This window comes from Nylanderia fulva, unplaced genomic scaffold (assembly GCF_048542155.1).
Source record: "Nylanderia fulva isolate GAGA-0341 unplaced genomic scaffold, ASM4854215v1 Scaffold17, whole genome shotgun sequence".
Classification (NCBI taxonomy): domain Eukaryota; kingdom Metazoa; phylum Arthropoda; class Insecta; order Hymenoptera; family Formicidae; genus Nylanderia; species Nylanderia fulva.
Genome location: NW_028189945.1, coordinates 1,522,204 through 1,538,673, shown reverse-complemented (window position 1 = coordinate 1,538,673; position 16,470 = coordinate 1,522,204). Strand labels below are relative to the sequence as shown.

The 16,470-nt window shown below is 32.8% G+C and overlaps 3 protein-coding genes and 1 long non-coding RNA gene across 17 annotated transcripts in view; 2 read left to right on the top strand and 2 right to left on the bottom strand.

The window, feature by feature from the left end:
* The window catches only part of Gyg (glycogenin 1), a 24,530-nt gene extending 23,131 nt beyond the window's left edge, over window positions 1–1,399 (bottom strand). Inside the window, exon 1 of the mRNA XM_085481116.1 lies at window positions 1,289–1,399. Coding sequence (XP_085337242.1) covers window positions 1,289–1,328 — 40 coding nt within the window. The 5' untranslated portion in view covers window positions 1,329–1,399. The remainder of the gene's footprint in view (window positions 1–1,288) is intronic.
* The window catches only part of LOC114938314 (guanine nucleotide exchange factor DBS), a 29,391-nt gene that overhangs the window by 2,440 nt on the left and 10,481 nt on the right, over window positions 1–16,470 (top strand). Inside the window, exons 1-2 of one of the 6 annotated variants that reach the window (XM_085481120.1) lie at window positions 5,079–5,698; window positions 9,770–10,064. The exons of 1 other annotated variant lie outside the window; for it this stretch is intronic. In XM_085481120.1, coding sequence (XP_085337246.1) covers window positions 9,992–10,064 — 73 coding nt within the window. In that variant the 5' untranslated portion in view covers window positions 5,079–5,698; window positions 9,770–9,991. Of the gene's footprint in view, window positions 1–856; window positions 1,490–5,078; window positions 5,888–9,580; window positions 10,065–16,470 lie in introns of those variants that run through there. 4 more of the 6 variants (XM_085481118.1, XM_085481117.1, XM_085481121.1 and 1 more) reach the window with 4 other exon arrangements.
* On the top strand, window positions 1,423–16,470 carry LOC114938316 (uncharacterized). 6 transcript variants are annotated; one of them, XM_085481123.1, is made up of 3 exons: window positions 1,423–1,489; window positions 13,063–13,229; window positions 13,471–16,470. In XM_085481123.1, exons 2-3 carry the CDS (start codon window positions 13,107–13,109, stop codon window positions 14,479–14,481), a joined length of 1,134 nt encoding a protein of 377 aa, XP_085337249.1. In that variant the 5' UTR covers window positions 1,423–1,489; window positions 13,063–13,106; the 3' UTR covers window positions 14,482–16,470. The 6 variants fall into 6 exon arrangements, with proteins under 6 accessions (XP_085337249.1, XP_085337250.1, XP_029168041.1 ...); XM_085481124.1 differs by having other exon boundaries at window positions 1,426–1,489; window positions 13,066–13,229; XM_029312208.2 differs by lacking the exon at window positions 1,423–1,489 and adding an exon at window positions 10,009–10,064.
* On the bottom strand, window positions 1,726–5,296 carry LOC114938321 (uncharacterized). Of its 4 annotated transcripts, none has more exons than XR_014924380.1 (4): window positions 4,989–5,296; window positions 3,869–4,886; window positions 2,967–3,142; window positions 1,726–2,660 (listed from the first exon to the last, which is right to left on the bottom strand). It is a non-coding gene; the product is annotated as an uncharacterized LOC114938321 (long non-coding RNA). The 4 variants fall into 4 exon arrangements; XR_003821049.2 differs by having other exon boundaries at window positions 1,727–2,660; window positions 4,443–4,886; XR_014924379.1 differs by having other exon boundaries at window positions 2,967–4,886.

Below are 16,470 nucleotides of genomic sequence, written 5' to 3'. Positions count from 1 at the left end.
ATATATAAATTCAGAAAAAAATCTCGCTTAAAAATTTCTTGAATAATTTTGACTTTTATCCCTTCTGTCATACAATATTTCCGAAACTTTTCAATCTCCTCGATTCTTTTCTCTTATCATCCCCGACACGTGATAAAGATTATTACTTAAATTCAGAAAAATCGAATCTTACTTATATATTTTTTTATTTAATTATTTTTATGTTTATCTTTTTTCTGTTATTTTCCGAAACTTTTCCAGCATTTCAATGTTCCTATAAAAAGCATTGTTAAATACACATATTATAAATATTTATTCCAATTTCTTTTATATAAGCACAAAAATCTATTCGAAATTAATAAAATATATAAATCCAGAAAAAATCGAATCTCGCTCTTACGTCGAACTTTTTAATTATATTTTATGTATATTTCCGAAACAGTTTTCTATCATACAATATGCCTATAAAAAAGCATTGTCAAACTCGTATATTAAATATTTATTCTAAGGATTCTTTCTTTTATATTAAACCCAAAAATCACATAATCAATAAAATATATAAATTCAGAAAAAAATCTCGCTTAAAAATTTCTTGAATAATTTCGACTTTTATCTCTTCTGTCATACAATATTTCCGAAACTTTTCAATCTCCTCGATTCTTTTCTCTTATCATCCCCGACACGCGATAAAGATTATTACCGGACCCGATCAACGCCCTTGCGGTCTGACCCTTCCCCTTACACCCCACCCCGAGATAGACGTAGTATTCGCTGGTCTACGAGGGAAGGGAGTTCAGGTGAAACGTGAAACGCGCCGGTCGAGCGGCGCAGCTTATGCGACACCTGCCGCGAAAACACTGCGGCAGCGCGCGCGCGGTATGTCATTTCAGTTTTGGCGTTTTCCCGAGACGCCGCGGGTCTCTTCTCTCTGTACCGCGACGACAGCGGAACGTTGCGGCAGCAACGAGGGAAAAGCCAGCGGACATGCAGCAGCATCGCACGGCTAAACGAGGTGGTGCCGCGTCAAGGGCCGGGTCACGTCGTTAACCCGCGTCGTTCCCCGGGAGGAAACATTGACGTGCGTCCGGGGACCGATCGCGGGCACAAGTGCAAGTGATTCTACGATGTAGTCCTTGTAATCGTAAACCGCGCGGTTCCGTCCGTTCGTTCTGTCTATTCATCTGTCTCTGTCCTTATCTCTCTCTCTCTCTCTTTCTCTCTCCCTCGTCGAGGACGTCGTCGTCCGGGCCGGTGTCGCATACACGGTATCGGTAAAATCGATCTCGCACGTGTCAAACGTCGTACGTACGCCGGATTGTTTGAACGATGGCCAGCTCGCCCACCAGCATCGAGAACCAGATCGACAGCTTCCTGGAGCAGTTCAAGCGTAGCGCCTCCCGGGCGATGGAGGAGACCGCCGCTCTTCGCTCCAGCAGCGGCTACAACGCCTGCAGCAGCAGCATTAGCCGCAGTCGTAGCGGCAACCTGGACCTGGAGCTGCTCGAGGCGGGTGAGTTTGTTCTCGCCCTTCTTCTTCTCTACTCGCTGAAAAATAACATTTATTGAATTCGAATAAATATTTATTCCAACACTGCTTTGTCAATTATTTATTTGAAACTATATAATGATGTTGATATGCGAGCAAATATTTATTTCATATAGAATAATCCTTTTCAAAACAGATATATATATTTGTTTGTTTCAAATAAATGATTTATTTGACAGTATTGAAATAAATATTTATTAATTTAATAATTTTTTTTTTCAGTATAGTTTTGAGAATTATTTATGGATCTATTTGTGAAACGGGAAGCAAGAGGGAAAATTTGTTTCAACTTATTTTTTTGAAACTCGTCTCTGAAAGCGAAAAAGTTACTGCGATCTAGGTTCTAGGTATATTTTTGAGTTTAGAGATAAAAAGGTGTGTATTTGACAATGCTTTTTTTAAAGTTGTGAATTTTTGTTCGCCCTTCTTTTCTCTAGTTTTGAGAATTATCTATGGATCTATTTATGAAACGAAGAAAGAGAGAGAGAATTTATTTTTCTACTTATTTTTTTTTTAAACTCGTCTTTGAAAGCGAAAAAGTTACTGCAACCTAGGATTTTTGATCGAGTTTAAAGATAAAAGGTGTGTGTTTGACAATGCATTTTTTAAAGTCGGTCACGGAGCTTACTTTTTTTATAGGATGACTGAAATGATGGAAAACAGTTTCAGAAATATATATGTACAATAGAAAAAAGATACATAAAATTCAATAGAAAAAATTCAACTTTTTATAGCAATATCTGATTTTTTTCTGAATTTATATATTTTATGTATTTGGAGTAAAAATGTTCACGCTTTTAGATGCATAAAAAACTTTAAATAAGGAATTCTTGGAATAATTATTTATGTATATATTATATCTTTAACAATAGTTTTTTTTTTTTAAGTCGGGTCACACGGAGTTTACTTGACGAAATTGTAACATATCATGTCATTTACTCATAAACGCTAATAATAATAAACGTAGACAATATAAAACAATTGTGTGCTTTTGATTTGAAATACATCGCCAGGTGCGTGGAAAGAGATTCCGAGTGTTTCCAGATCTGCACATCTAAATGCGCAGTTTGAATTTACGTCATTTCCCCTGCGCGGGGAGTGTAAGTCGCACATTCTCTTCTTTAATTGACGTGCACTGAAAAAAAAAGACTAAATTAATAAATATTTAGTTTAATACTGCTTATGGTAATAAATCATTTATTTGAAACAAATAAATATTTTTCACATCAAATCAATATTTTTAGTTTCAAATAAATGATTTATTTGGCAGTAATTGAAATAAATACTTATTCGAATTCAATAAACTTTTTTTGTGTGTGTATGGGTAAAAAAACGATAGGAAAAGGAAAGAATTTTTTTATTTTAATTCCGTTTTAACACTACCGATATATTGCCCAGCTAACACAATGTGGGATCTGTACTCTATTATTCATTTACTTACTGGAATGGAGACTTTTTCGATTGATTGAAAACTGGAAATGTGCCTCGGGAGTATATGATCGCTCGACCAAGTCTTCGTATTTTATTCCTCAAATCGTGTGTAACGTTTATCGATTTTTTCCTGTATTATTGCTCGAGAGTTTTCACGGCCGAGAGAGAACGTAGAAGATGCTGTTGCTATAGAAAGAACAAAAATAATTTAGAAAGAATTGATATCTATTGACGTAAAATCATATGTTAGAATTTATTGTTTTAAGAAAATTTTAGTTTAATAATATATTATTAATTTTATTTAGATGTTATTAAAATTATTTAGATATTATTCATTTATAAATATCATTGATTATATATCTAAATCAATTCTTTTCTCTTCTTATATACATACATACATATATACACACTATTTACTTTATTTGCAAGTTTCTCCAACATTCTACATAAATAATTATGTTACACGAGAAAAATAACACGCGTCATTCGCTTTTTATTAAGTGAAGAGTGATTAATTTATTTGTCAATCTCTCCGCTGGCTCGAGTTATTCCTACATTTTTTTCTTCTTTTTCTTCAATCAAGATACGATTGACGTATAATGGATTGGCAGTTTTATTGACGGAAGTCATATGCATATACTCATTATTATTGATTCGCAAACAATCAAACTCACGGTTCTTTTATTCGCATCTCATCGCGATTAAATCGAGAGTACATTCTATTCATTAATGAATGATGTTACAATTAATTAATGATTCGATCGACACCTTGCTCTCAAGTTTCCTGTCCTTAAATCATTAAATGATAAATTTCTCACTGAAGCTAACTTTCGCGTTCGTTATCGAATGATAGCGATCAGTGGCAAGTCTTAATTAAGTTATAAAGTGTCGTTTGTAAATTTTTCCTCTCACGTGCGAATTATAGTAGCCGTTTGACGATGACGATAAATCAATTTCCCGCCTGATGGAGTGAATAATTGAGTGATCTCGTGAAATACCTTCCACCGTAAACGCTTCCACATATTCTGCATTCGCTTTGTAACTACTTAAAGGATAGCATCTTATTTGATGACGTCAATCGACACGTTATTTGATTCGTCTTTCATGTCTGTTTTTTTTTAGTTTCTTTAAATGTAGCTTCATAAATTTTTAATTTCTAGAACGCGCCGATTATTATTCTTTATTTAGAGATATATTTTATACATAATTTTAAACAAATGCTATTATTAATTTGAAAGTACTAATATAGTATTATACATATGAACTATTGAGTAGTCAAACTAATCAGCTGCAGCATTTTTTGTACATTTCTTAATTTTAATGACGTGTTATTAAAACCAAGAAACGTATATAAAAAATAGAAATGATCAGTTTGACTTCCGAGAGACTCATGTACATATAAGTTTCTAGTTTAATATGTTTCGTGACCTGAATGAGTTTATGCTTTTATCACGCAACTATAAGTTTTAATCCCTTTTATACTCACCGTCAATTATTCATACTTGAATTATAATCCACATAATAATTTTCCATATTTCCATACACATGTAAAGAAATAATTTATTCATTTCTACTCCGATTCACGAAAGAAAAAAAAAACCTCGAGCTCATCGGGAGAAAGAGATATGTATGTAGGCCTAACTTAATACAAAAAATTATAAATTTTCTAATAAATCATACGTTATAATTATCACGTTATAAATTAACACATTCATTAAAAAAAATTAGAATAGATCTGTCAAAATCCATGCGGATAAGATCGCGCCCGATTTTGACAGCGCGACACGCCGCGAGTCACGTGCGCTCGCCTCCCCCTCCGTGGATTCGATTCGTTCGCGATTGGTGGATCTCCCTCATCCTCCCCTCCATCGCCCCTCAGGGCCGTAAGAAAAACGAGCGTCGACTCTCGGCGCGTCAGATAGAACAACACCTGTCAAAATCGAAAAATTTAATTCGGACAGAAACTGACGTCGTAATCGACAACGACGGCTTCCGATGAATCAAACAATAAGCAAGGATGAATTTTTCTCACTCTTCGCGAGTCCGATGTTCCCCCGGGGTTCCTAGAAAAATCCCATTCGCCCCTGCGGCGACGCCACCCGCGGCTCCGTCGCGACGACGCGTCCGTCGCGGATTCCGCGACGACGACGTAGCGTCACGGAGTTCCTCCCAGAGCGCCTGGAATTTCCTGAATTTCGTCTCGTGATCGGTCTCGAGACACGCGAAGCACGACTGCGACTCCGATTCCTCGCAACTGCGCAAAGTGTGCATACACGATAAGTGCGTGACGTGGGCGTAGTAGAAGGGGTTGAGGGAGGGAGGAGTCGCCGGCGACGACGGCGTGCGATTCTATCGATCACACGCGGAGTGTCAACGGGTGTGTGCGTGCGCGAGGAGCCGCTCGCGTCTCCATTTTTTTCCCTCGTGGAAAATTCTTCGGAAAATTCGTCTGCGAAAAACGCCGATATACTTCCGTCCACGCGATACATATACTTCCGCATTTTTTAATTACCCATCATTCGCGAACGAACGGTGCATATATAATCCTGCATGCGCGCCGGCGCGTGCGTATGTATGTGTTTTCGTGTATATTTGTATACGTATATATATACGCGCGGGTGGATAATAGCCGCGCGATGGAGTTATTGGCTTAGAAGCCGGAGGTTATACCTCGACGAAAATAGACGCGCGAGTGTAAATCAAGTGCGAGTCGAGTGGATTGCATTGTTGCGATATTTTGTCGTATGTATATATATATATATAGCATTTTCGCCGAGAATTTTTTGCACGCGAAAAAAAATACTCCAGTGGGAGGCTCACGGTGTGTGTCGGTGATTTAACGGGAGCGCGATGTGATCTAACAGCACGCGGGATTTCGTGGGAAAAAGTGTCGCGGAAGCGAGCTTATGAAGCGTATAATATGGTACCCAGGTATACAAGAAAAGATTATAATCAATGGAAATCATGTACGAAAGAGAATGATTCCCACATCACATACGTTCGCCATATTATTTGCAAACTTTTTCCGCACGTAATATATGTATCATATAGCGGGTATAACATATATTGTTGATTCATAACAGTTTTTGAGGATGTAATAACTTCGCGATGCTGGTTTTAGAAATAATCACTATATAACATTTCTAACAATAAGAGTTTTTTTATTTTACGTTATTTATAAAATATAATAAATGAATATTTTGTATTATACTTAATTATGTAGAAAATAAGTTTATTAACAAGTTTATTAAAAAATTATATGCATATTATATTATAAATATTACATTGTAGCCGGTATCAACGAGTTAGAAATAAATTTTTTTTTTGCAATTGATTAGATTAATTATATATGTATAATTTAACAGATTAGGAATTTCATTGTTTTAATTTAAAAACAATTTAAATTATACTTGAGCTTATAAAATTCTTTTTGATTGTCTAAAATTTCAAGGCGATAATTTGGGTATATATCTATCTCTTAAATATGAAACTTGTTAAATACTGATATGTGATGCATATCAGTTACGTGGTAGTTTTTGATCAATGGAGTCCGTGAAATCTGAAACGAACTGTATAGTATTGTCGGTAAACTCGTTTTCGAGGTATTGACCACCAACATCGGTTTGAGGCTGATAACACGACGGCTTATCAAGTATATAGGACACTAGACTAGTCAAGTATAAATATATATACTGTAGATAGGAGCTAAATGTCCGCGTGACGTGAATATCGTGCAAATGAACGGACGGTTGCGCTAAATTTGCGTGATACATAATTGCAGGCCGTGGCGAATTATTCAGCAAAGTAATAATTCTTGCGAAGCAAATCGACCGTCAAATCTTCCAAGCGTAATAAAAGTCAAATCTTCTATGGGTGTGATAAGAATTCTCCGCGAAATATCGTGAGCGCGATAAAGGGATGGCCGGAAATAACGCGGTAAATGCAATGTAAAACATGTTTTCAGTATTCTTGTAAGAATCTTACTTTAATCGTCTTTCTATAATAAACTACCGATCAAAAAATTATGACATATGATTAAGGATATTAAATAATAATTTTCAAATAGCAATATCTTGATTCTTACTCAACTTTTAATATCGATTATCCCTTCTATTCTATAATAAAACTGATGAAAAAAATTATAACACAATTATAGGAATATTAGATAGTAAATAAAAACTACCGATCAAAAAATTATGACCTATGATTAGGGATATTAAATAATAATTTTCAAATAGTAATATTTTGATTCTTACTCAACTTTTAATATCGATTATGCCTTCTATTTTATAATAAAACTGATGAAAAAAATTATAACACAGTTATAGGAATATTAGATAGTAAATAAAAACCACGAATCAAAAAATTATGGCACAATTATGGATATTAAAGAATAACTTTGCAGTAATAATATTTTGATTATCGCTTTAGTTCATATAAAATTGATTTGTGGTAAATTAATTTAATATAGATTGTTTCTTTTACAAATATCCACCGATCAAAAATTATGGCACAATTATAGGGATATTAAATATAATAACAACTTTGGAGTAATAATATTTTGATTATCGCTTCAGTTCATATAAATTTAATTTGTCGTAAATTAATTTAATATCGATTGTTCCTTCTACAAATAAAAACAACCGATCAAAAAATTATACCACGCAATTAGGGATATTAAATAATAAGTTTGGAGTAATAATATCTTGATTATCACTTCAGTTCATTTGTCGTAAAATAATTTACCGATTCTTTCTTCTACAAATAAAAACCGCCGATGAAAAAATGATGACACAATTAGGAATATATTAAATAATAACGTTGGAGTAATAATATCTTAATTGTCGCTTCAGTTCACATAAAATGGATTTGTCGTGATCTAATATCGAGTGTTATAATTTAAAGCTATTTGTTATGCGGCTATTTTCTGAACAACAAAGGATTTATTAACGCGTAGGCGTCCCTTCGCGAAAGGGTTGCCGTACGGTTGCGAGTACATTGGTATCGATCAAAAAGAACCCTCGTGCAACTTTGATGAAGCGCTCTCCTGCATAGCGCATATAGCGCGTGCAATCGTGTGCAACGTGACTGATGCATCCCCGCGAGCGTGAAACACGTGAGACAACGTCCGCCGTCTTGTGTATGCATAGAGAGAGACGTAATTGACTGTAAATAGAGAACGACGATAACGTGCCCTATTGTCTTATCGGAGAAGTCAGAAATTTCGAACATGCGCTACGAGATATTAATATCGCCGAATAATGAGATATGTATAATTGGAAACATTTAAAAATAGCGACTCTATAAATACAGGTGTAATATATTGCATCTGCATCTATTGTGTCAACATTTCTAACAAGTTTTTTATCTGTATTATCATTAGAACACAGAGCAGGATATTTAAATTTTTTCTACGTTTTAAATGAATAGTATCATTATATTCTATTAAGTAATCGCACACAAATATATCTTTAGTCTGTGGAAATAGTATTTATTCTACAAATCTTTATTTACTGTGAAAAATATTATTTTATAATGCAATAGTTTATAATAATTTCATCGTTTTATATATATATATATATATATATATATATATATATATATAATATTAAATATTAATCGCATTCTTTGTACGCTATTTTATATATAAAATCATTTTTATATAATATTTGACATTAATAAGTATAATGTAATGAAAATATTTTTTGTATAATATTTTACGTTTTGTACAAAAAATATTTTATATAAAACATTAATCGCAAATGTTTGTACGCTAATATGTTCGAATAAAACATTACGAGCAGGACGTTGCTGACAATGAGTTGTCATAATGGCATACGTTTAAGTAGAAGATAAAAAACGTGTGTTGCAATGTCAATTGACAATATATAGGAAACTAATGATTAGCTGTTGTTGACTTGCCGATGTACAAGGTGGGTCGAGAAAATCGAGACTTTACGTCTAATTGCAAGACAAAGAATGCGTTTAATCCGAGAATGCGCTCGCACTTCCAAGAAGAATTTTTGTCTTCCATCAAAGTTGAAAGTGTCTCTAGAGATTCTCATTTCACTTGCGATAGCATCGATTCGAATAACCGATGTTATCGCGCAACGTTTAATTACGACGCGGCAATAATTCTGCGAACGAACTTTTGCTACCAGCGAATTTTGTTCGTTGCATCGATCGAGTCAGTTACTTGCAGTATCGTGTACCAATTTTGCATTGCATAACGTTGACGCGATGATGCACAGAGTAGTTCAGCAAAACAACTTTTCGAGAACTTGAAAATTCAAAGTCTTCGCACAATCAATTAAAATAAAGTATAAATTCGGATTAAATAATTTTTTATTATATTTATTTTAACAACTTCTTTATCTATATAATATAATTAATTGTATTTCTACCGAATAATATATAGTGAAATTTGAATTAAAATGTGATGGCAAAGTTATTATATTTATGTTTGAAAAGCAGCAGCAGTAAGTATTTAATTAACTATTGAAAATGCAAAGTTTGTGTACAATCAATTAAAATAAAGTGTTAATCTAATTAAATACTTTTTTTATTTAAATTTTCTTTATATCTCTATTACTTCTTTTTCTATATAATATATAATAGTATTTCTATCGAATAATAGTGAAATTTAAATTATTAATTTGTGGTTGCTCTTTTTAAATTGTTTGAAAACCGCGTCAGGAGGAAATATTTAATTAATGTTGAAAGAAAAAATTGGATATTATATATCGGATAATTTCTTAAGGATACAGCAAATGTGCGAAATACTCCGTATATTGTAATTTTTCGTTACAATAGTGTGATGACGTGCGAGATGCATTAAATACCCAAGGAGGGGAAAGTTGAAATCGACGAAATGAACAATGATTTAAGTCGGCTTGTGGAGTGAGCTGTAGCCTGAATCGATGAGCCTCTCTGCGTCGTGGCGGTGTGTTGATTATACAGCGTTCTATTGTTAACAAGTTTGCAACGTTCTGCGACAATACGATAAGTATCGGACCAACCGAAGCGGCAGGCAAGATGATTCTCCGTCGAAAGTCGTTGCATAGCTGCAATTGTCCCTGCCATCAACACTGCTCTACTAAATGCACAGGTTTGAATCGCATTGATCATACGTACAATTTTCGCATTGTTGTCGGTCTTTTAGCGTAGAAACTCGATGCGAGTTATCGCAACGAAATATCATCTGTAGTCTTAAACCTGTTGTTCAGATATCGTCTTCAGTACACTCATTATTATCTCTGTTTTGCAGCTTATATTATTTTTTATAGTGTTAGTAGAATGTGTGTGATAATATATATATATAGTATATATCTATAATTAATAATAATTATAATATATTTATGTAAATAAACATGTTACATATGTATATACATATATCACTATATATACACACATTCTAGTAACATTAATTATAAAATATATAAGATAATATTTATATGAAAAAGTATATAAAAAATATATAATATAATATTATACAATATTACATTATATTATATTATAAATATATAATATAATATTATACAATATATTATATATTTAATAAAAAATATAAAAAATATATAATATAATATTATATTTGTATATATTATTTTATATATTTTATTATATACATATATTTTCTACTGTTTCAAATGCAAATATTTTTGATATGAAACGCAATGACTGCATCGTCTTAAAATTAGAAAAATATCTATTATCATGCAAAAATACGAAAGTAAAAATCGTCTGCATAGATATTTGCCATTTTAATTTAAAACGAACTATATATTTCGTGACGTGAAAAAACGATTGTATAGGTGCGGAACAGCGAACATTACGCGTTTTTATACGACGTTTGCGATAAGTTACGGTATTACGGTAGCCGCGCCAATTCGTTCCCGCTACATTTTTACGACCTTAAAACTTATAAGGAGATTTATATACGATAAAGCCGTTTGTACAGAACCTTATAAGATTTGCTTTCCTTCGTTCTTCGTCTTAATTAAGCTTATACTTTTTATTTCAAGACTTTAAGTACAATTTACGCTTTAAATAAAATTTCTTCTATATTCAATCTAATCTACTGACACGCGGGAAAATTTGTCGTAATAGATCGGAAATATTCTGCAGGAAAATTCTTCAGCTCTCTCTAATTTGCACAAATTAAGGGACGATTCTAATCTCGCGTCCGCCATCGGTCCTCCTCACGTGCGCGACGTTATGCTATTTGGAGCGTGCTCGTGGTGTTGTGCATTGTGCTTGTTTGAGGTCTCGCTCGCTCCTTCCTCGCGTCGTCGGGAGAGAGCACCAGGGCTGTATCCGCGCCCTTCCATCAATCAATAATCCGCATACGTGCTTCCGGACACGAGCGGAGAGAGGGTGAATCCGGAAGTTTTTTTTCCCGCTACACCGAAATTGTTGAATTTTTTTTTATTTGACATTCTCGCGAGTAGATCGTTGATTCTCATATTATTGAACAAATGTATTATGATATATATGTATATATTTTAGTATATGCAATATATTATAATAATATATCTGCTATTTTCTATATATTTAATTAATTTTCTCGTATATTATTTCTCTAGAAAATTTAATTGTCATTATTAATGACTGTATAATGTTTCACTCTTTCGTGTTTATCGAGTTGATAAAATATGCATGAATTTTGTTATTTATTTATATTAAATTGTATTAGATTATAGAGATAGAATATATAATTATCGATAATATAGAAAAAATATTAATCAATATATGAGTGAATTATACTGGTTATTTATATTTTCTGTATTGAAAAATTAAGTGTAATTAATAGTTGAAGAGTTTTTATATGTATCGTTTATTGAGTAAATAAAATATGTATGAATTTTATTTATTTATATAAAATTTTTGAAATTAGAAACTATCAATAAGATAGAAAAATTTAATCAATATGAGTGAATTATTTATTATATTGATTAAATTTTCTATTTTAAAAAATTAATTGTAAGAAACTTTATTTCTAATTAATAAGTGCATAATTTTTCCTCTATAGTGTTTATAAAATATAAATATGCGTGTATTTTATTTATTTTTATTTAATTTTCTTAAATTAGATACAGAACTATCAATAAGATAAAATTATATTTAATTCATATATAATCGAATTGTCGATTAAATTTTCCATTTTGACGTAGAGCACGAATAAAATTCTTGGCGCATTTTTTTTTTTTTGCCACAATACAAGATTTGAGTCACAAAATTTCTGCAAATAAAAAAAAAATAAAATTAGACATATTTATCCACTCAAATTCGCTGCCCATCCGGAGCGCGTTTTTTTTGTGACGCAAAAGTGACAGGAGCTGGGCGCCTTTTTGCGTTACGTTCCTGAGGGAGTCGCCGTCCCCTCTGGACACAATAACACGAACTAGTCGTTCGCCATATCGTCGGGAGTGTTGGCTGGTGAATACAACGCGATTTATCGCGATCAGCTGCAAGCTCGGGTTCGCGAGGGTGTCGTCTCGTCGACGTGACGTTTTTCGAACCGCGAGAGGACTCGCTCCAGCTAGGGAGCTCGCGACAGACAATCAAATTACGGTGAGTAGGAATGTTGACGTAACTGGCCTTAGAGACGAAAGTTGGTGACCGAGGGGCGCGATCAGCGATTCTCGACCTTAGGCTAGTCCCCCTACTTCTTTCTTGTCAGCTGCACTTTCTGTGTACGACGTCTCTTCCGCCTCTTCTGCTTGGAGGATTATACTTATTTCTAGTCCGAAAAAAAGGATACTATCAATAGAAATAAACATATGTTTCTTGTCAATGCCAGCTGCATGTGCTTATTTTTTTTTCTTCATTCAAAACATGAAATGGATATTATTGTATATTCTTGACTTTTGGGAAGAGAGAGGAAGCAAAGTACAGAAAGTGCGATTAAAACGCGGTGCGATTGAAAAATTATTGCGTAAAAAATTGTTTTCTTTTTCTAAAAAATAAATTTAAATCTAATACATTTGCACATCTTTTGAATCTTCTTACTCTCTAGAATTTATTGCTACTGAAAATGATGATTGTTTTGAATAATTATTGAAAAGTTGTAATTATTTTGAGAATATTATAAAATCTTTTTATAGCAGGATGACAGAAAAGCTGTGCTGTACAAATTGAGAGATGCAACATGGAACCAACAACAGAAGAAAAGTGTGATGTGAAAGTATCAGAAATATCTAATGCGCAAACTGTTATTGCTGATAAAAGTAAAATAACAAAGGAATCAGAGGCAACAAATACAGAGAAAAAGGTAAACTTCTATTTATTATATATTTTAAAAAATTCTATATTACATATATGTTATATATGTTGCATTTACATATATATTATTATTTATTTTTTTAATAAAAATTATTGAATCTTATGCATTGATATTTTGTTACAATTTATATATCTTCATAATACAGATGTATATACTTTAATCACATTAAATAATTTTCTGCCATTTTTTAATATGTACTGGTCATTAATGTTTTTTTTATAAATTACAGAAACATGAAAAATGCAAGAACGTCTCTAATGCCAAATCAAAAAGATCCATTGCAAGAGTCAAGACTAAAAAAGCTCGAAGTGTCGATCAACCAAGCTACGATCCCACAAAATTGGAGGATAGCCCAACTCAGGTATTAGAACGCTTCAAAAGAGGCTGCGAGTGTGTCGACGATCAGTGCTTCAAGAACCTAAATCCCGAGATAGTTTATCGACACAGACTAAACATCGCGGAGTTGACCAAGGCCGAGCACGACATGTATTTAATGGGGGTGACAATGGCATGCCTGACGGATCCTTATCAAACCGCTCGGCACACAGAACGACGTAGATTACGTGCACAATATGTCTATCAGGGTCGAAGAGTGTGCCTGGATGCGTTCCTGTACTTGGAGAATTGTACACATTATCAGATCAAACGAATTCGGAAGCATCTGATGACGCACGGCGTAACGCCACGTGTACACGGCAATCACGGGAAGATCCCGCACAACACGTTCTCCCTAGACATATATAAGATCGCGACGAAATTTCTGAAGAACTTTATCGAGGTGCAGGAGGCCAAGCAGAAGACCAAGCTCGCTAAGAACGCGCCGCTACATCTGTCGCCGGATATCACGCGGAAAACTGTGCACGACCTGTACACGCAATATTGCAAGAAATTGTCACCCGACGTCAAGAGCATGGGCTACTCGACGTTTCGGCGATTCATGAAGGTGCAGTTCCCGCAAGTGAAGTTTGCCAAGCTGGAATTCATCGTGAGAAATCAGACCACGCAGAGTCATTGTCAGACGGAACCCGATGCGAGGGATGACACGAGTCAACAGAAGTCACCAAAGTCGGAAGGTGGTACGATATTGCCATTGATGATAACTCACGAGTTAGGACAGAACGAGACCTATGTGCTAACTCCTATCAGTAAATTACAGGACGGCGTGAGTTATCAAGTTACTACGCGCGGGCTGGTAGTTAACAGTCCCGCTATCACATTGTCGAAAACGAACATAAACTAGAAAATTGCATGAGAGAGAAAAGAATAGTTATATATTATATCATAGCAAATTGTACGTATATTGTATGTATATGTGAATGTGATATATGCGCCTATGTTGTAAGGTTCTAATTTCTCAGTAATTTTTTCCTATACCTCGGTCCTAAACCGAGAGTACGGTAATATATTGCACGCGTTAGATATTTGTTATTGTTCGAAAAAGTCGCAATAAGAATATTTTATAACGTGTATAAATATATATATATATATATATGATACTCTTCTGATCTTCTAAAATGCAAAAAAAAGGAAATTACATATATATAAAATCTTATGTTATTAGATGTACACTTGTTGAAAAGTATACATCTTTTGTTACTCAATTATATAGTAAATTGAGTAAAGTTATAATGCCTTTCAAGTTTGGATATAATAATTGCAAAAAAGTATTTCTATATTGATTGATAAAAAGTATTTAGCTGAATAGTCATTAGATTTTTGTTGATAACGAGAAAGAATATTAATATTATATAAAGCATATTTGTTTAAAAAATTACTTTTTTTTTAGTATAATTTCTGAAAATTTTATTTTTTTTTCTTTACATTTTTATTCTCTTACTCTTTCTTTTTAATTAAAAGTCACGAAAGATTCAAAATAAAAATATATCGTTATAATCCGTGAAAATGCAGTAACATGAAAAGAAAAATGTATTAAATAATATTTTAAAAGTATATATATATATATATATTTGTGAAATACTTACGAAAATTTATAATTTATAAAGTACTTTGTTATAATCTGCCAAAATTAATTCTAAAAATCTAGGAAATATTGAAATTTCTTAGCTGTTTGGGAGGGTCAGCTGTTTTATAATTAAATATTATTTTTCATATAATAAGACATCTAAAAAAACCTATATAGTTATAAAATCTACATTTTCATACAGGCTTTTTATAGAGTTCAATAACCTATGATGTCCAAAAGCAAAGAATCTCAATATTTCTTATCTTTATTGAATTCCAGACATGAAAATCATAAGTAACTATGGTAGCAGCAACAGTGCTTCTCAATACAAATGCTTATATCAGTGCTTCTAACGCATAAATATTATGTATAATTTATATCTTTTATTTGTAGCATGTACATGTAAACAAGAGAAAAAGAGAGAGAGAATGTATGTTTAATTTTTATTCTTACAAAAAACACTTCAAGTCAGACAAATCAATTATTAGATATAATTTAAGATTGAGTATTGAATAACTCGTACAAAATTTTACTAATTATAAGTATCATATATAAATCCAATACTTGCTTAAAAATACTAATACTAAAAAAATAATTTATGATGAATTTCTCTCTCTTTTTATTTTCTTCTACCTAAAAATTTCGTTTCTAATATAAACAAGCATGAGAGAGGTATATATTATACATTAAATTGTTGTAAGGGATTGGAAGCTTTTTAGGACATATCAACTAAATATTAATGATCTTGTTTTTCAAGATTCCTCGTATTAATTAAGATTATGTTTTCCCGTTTGAGAGCCTCTTGATTTACAGTTATATCAGCAATATTGTGGGTACAGCAGGGAACTGTTTCAGTTGGTGGCATCTGCAAGGTCATGTGAGTGCAACCTCTGATCAGGTACTTGCATTCAGTATACCAGTGAGCTCTGACCGTGAACTGTACGTTCACAGTAAACATTGCGTAAGAGGCTGTCAAACAAAATCGTTTACTAAAGTTTTCTAATTAAATAATACTGTGATATCTCCTAAAATGTATTATTTTTCTCAATAATGAGGCAGTGCGGCCTTTAGTAGTTTAATCTTCACAAAATTAAATATATGGTAAATAAAATTGTATTAATTATAAAATATAAAAGTATGCCAAAGGATTTTTTAAACATATAAATAATTGTATGTATATATGCATATAATGTTTGTGTAATGTGTTGTGTTGTGTAAACACGTTTAAATATATAATTATAACAGAATAAATAAAGATTCTTATTT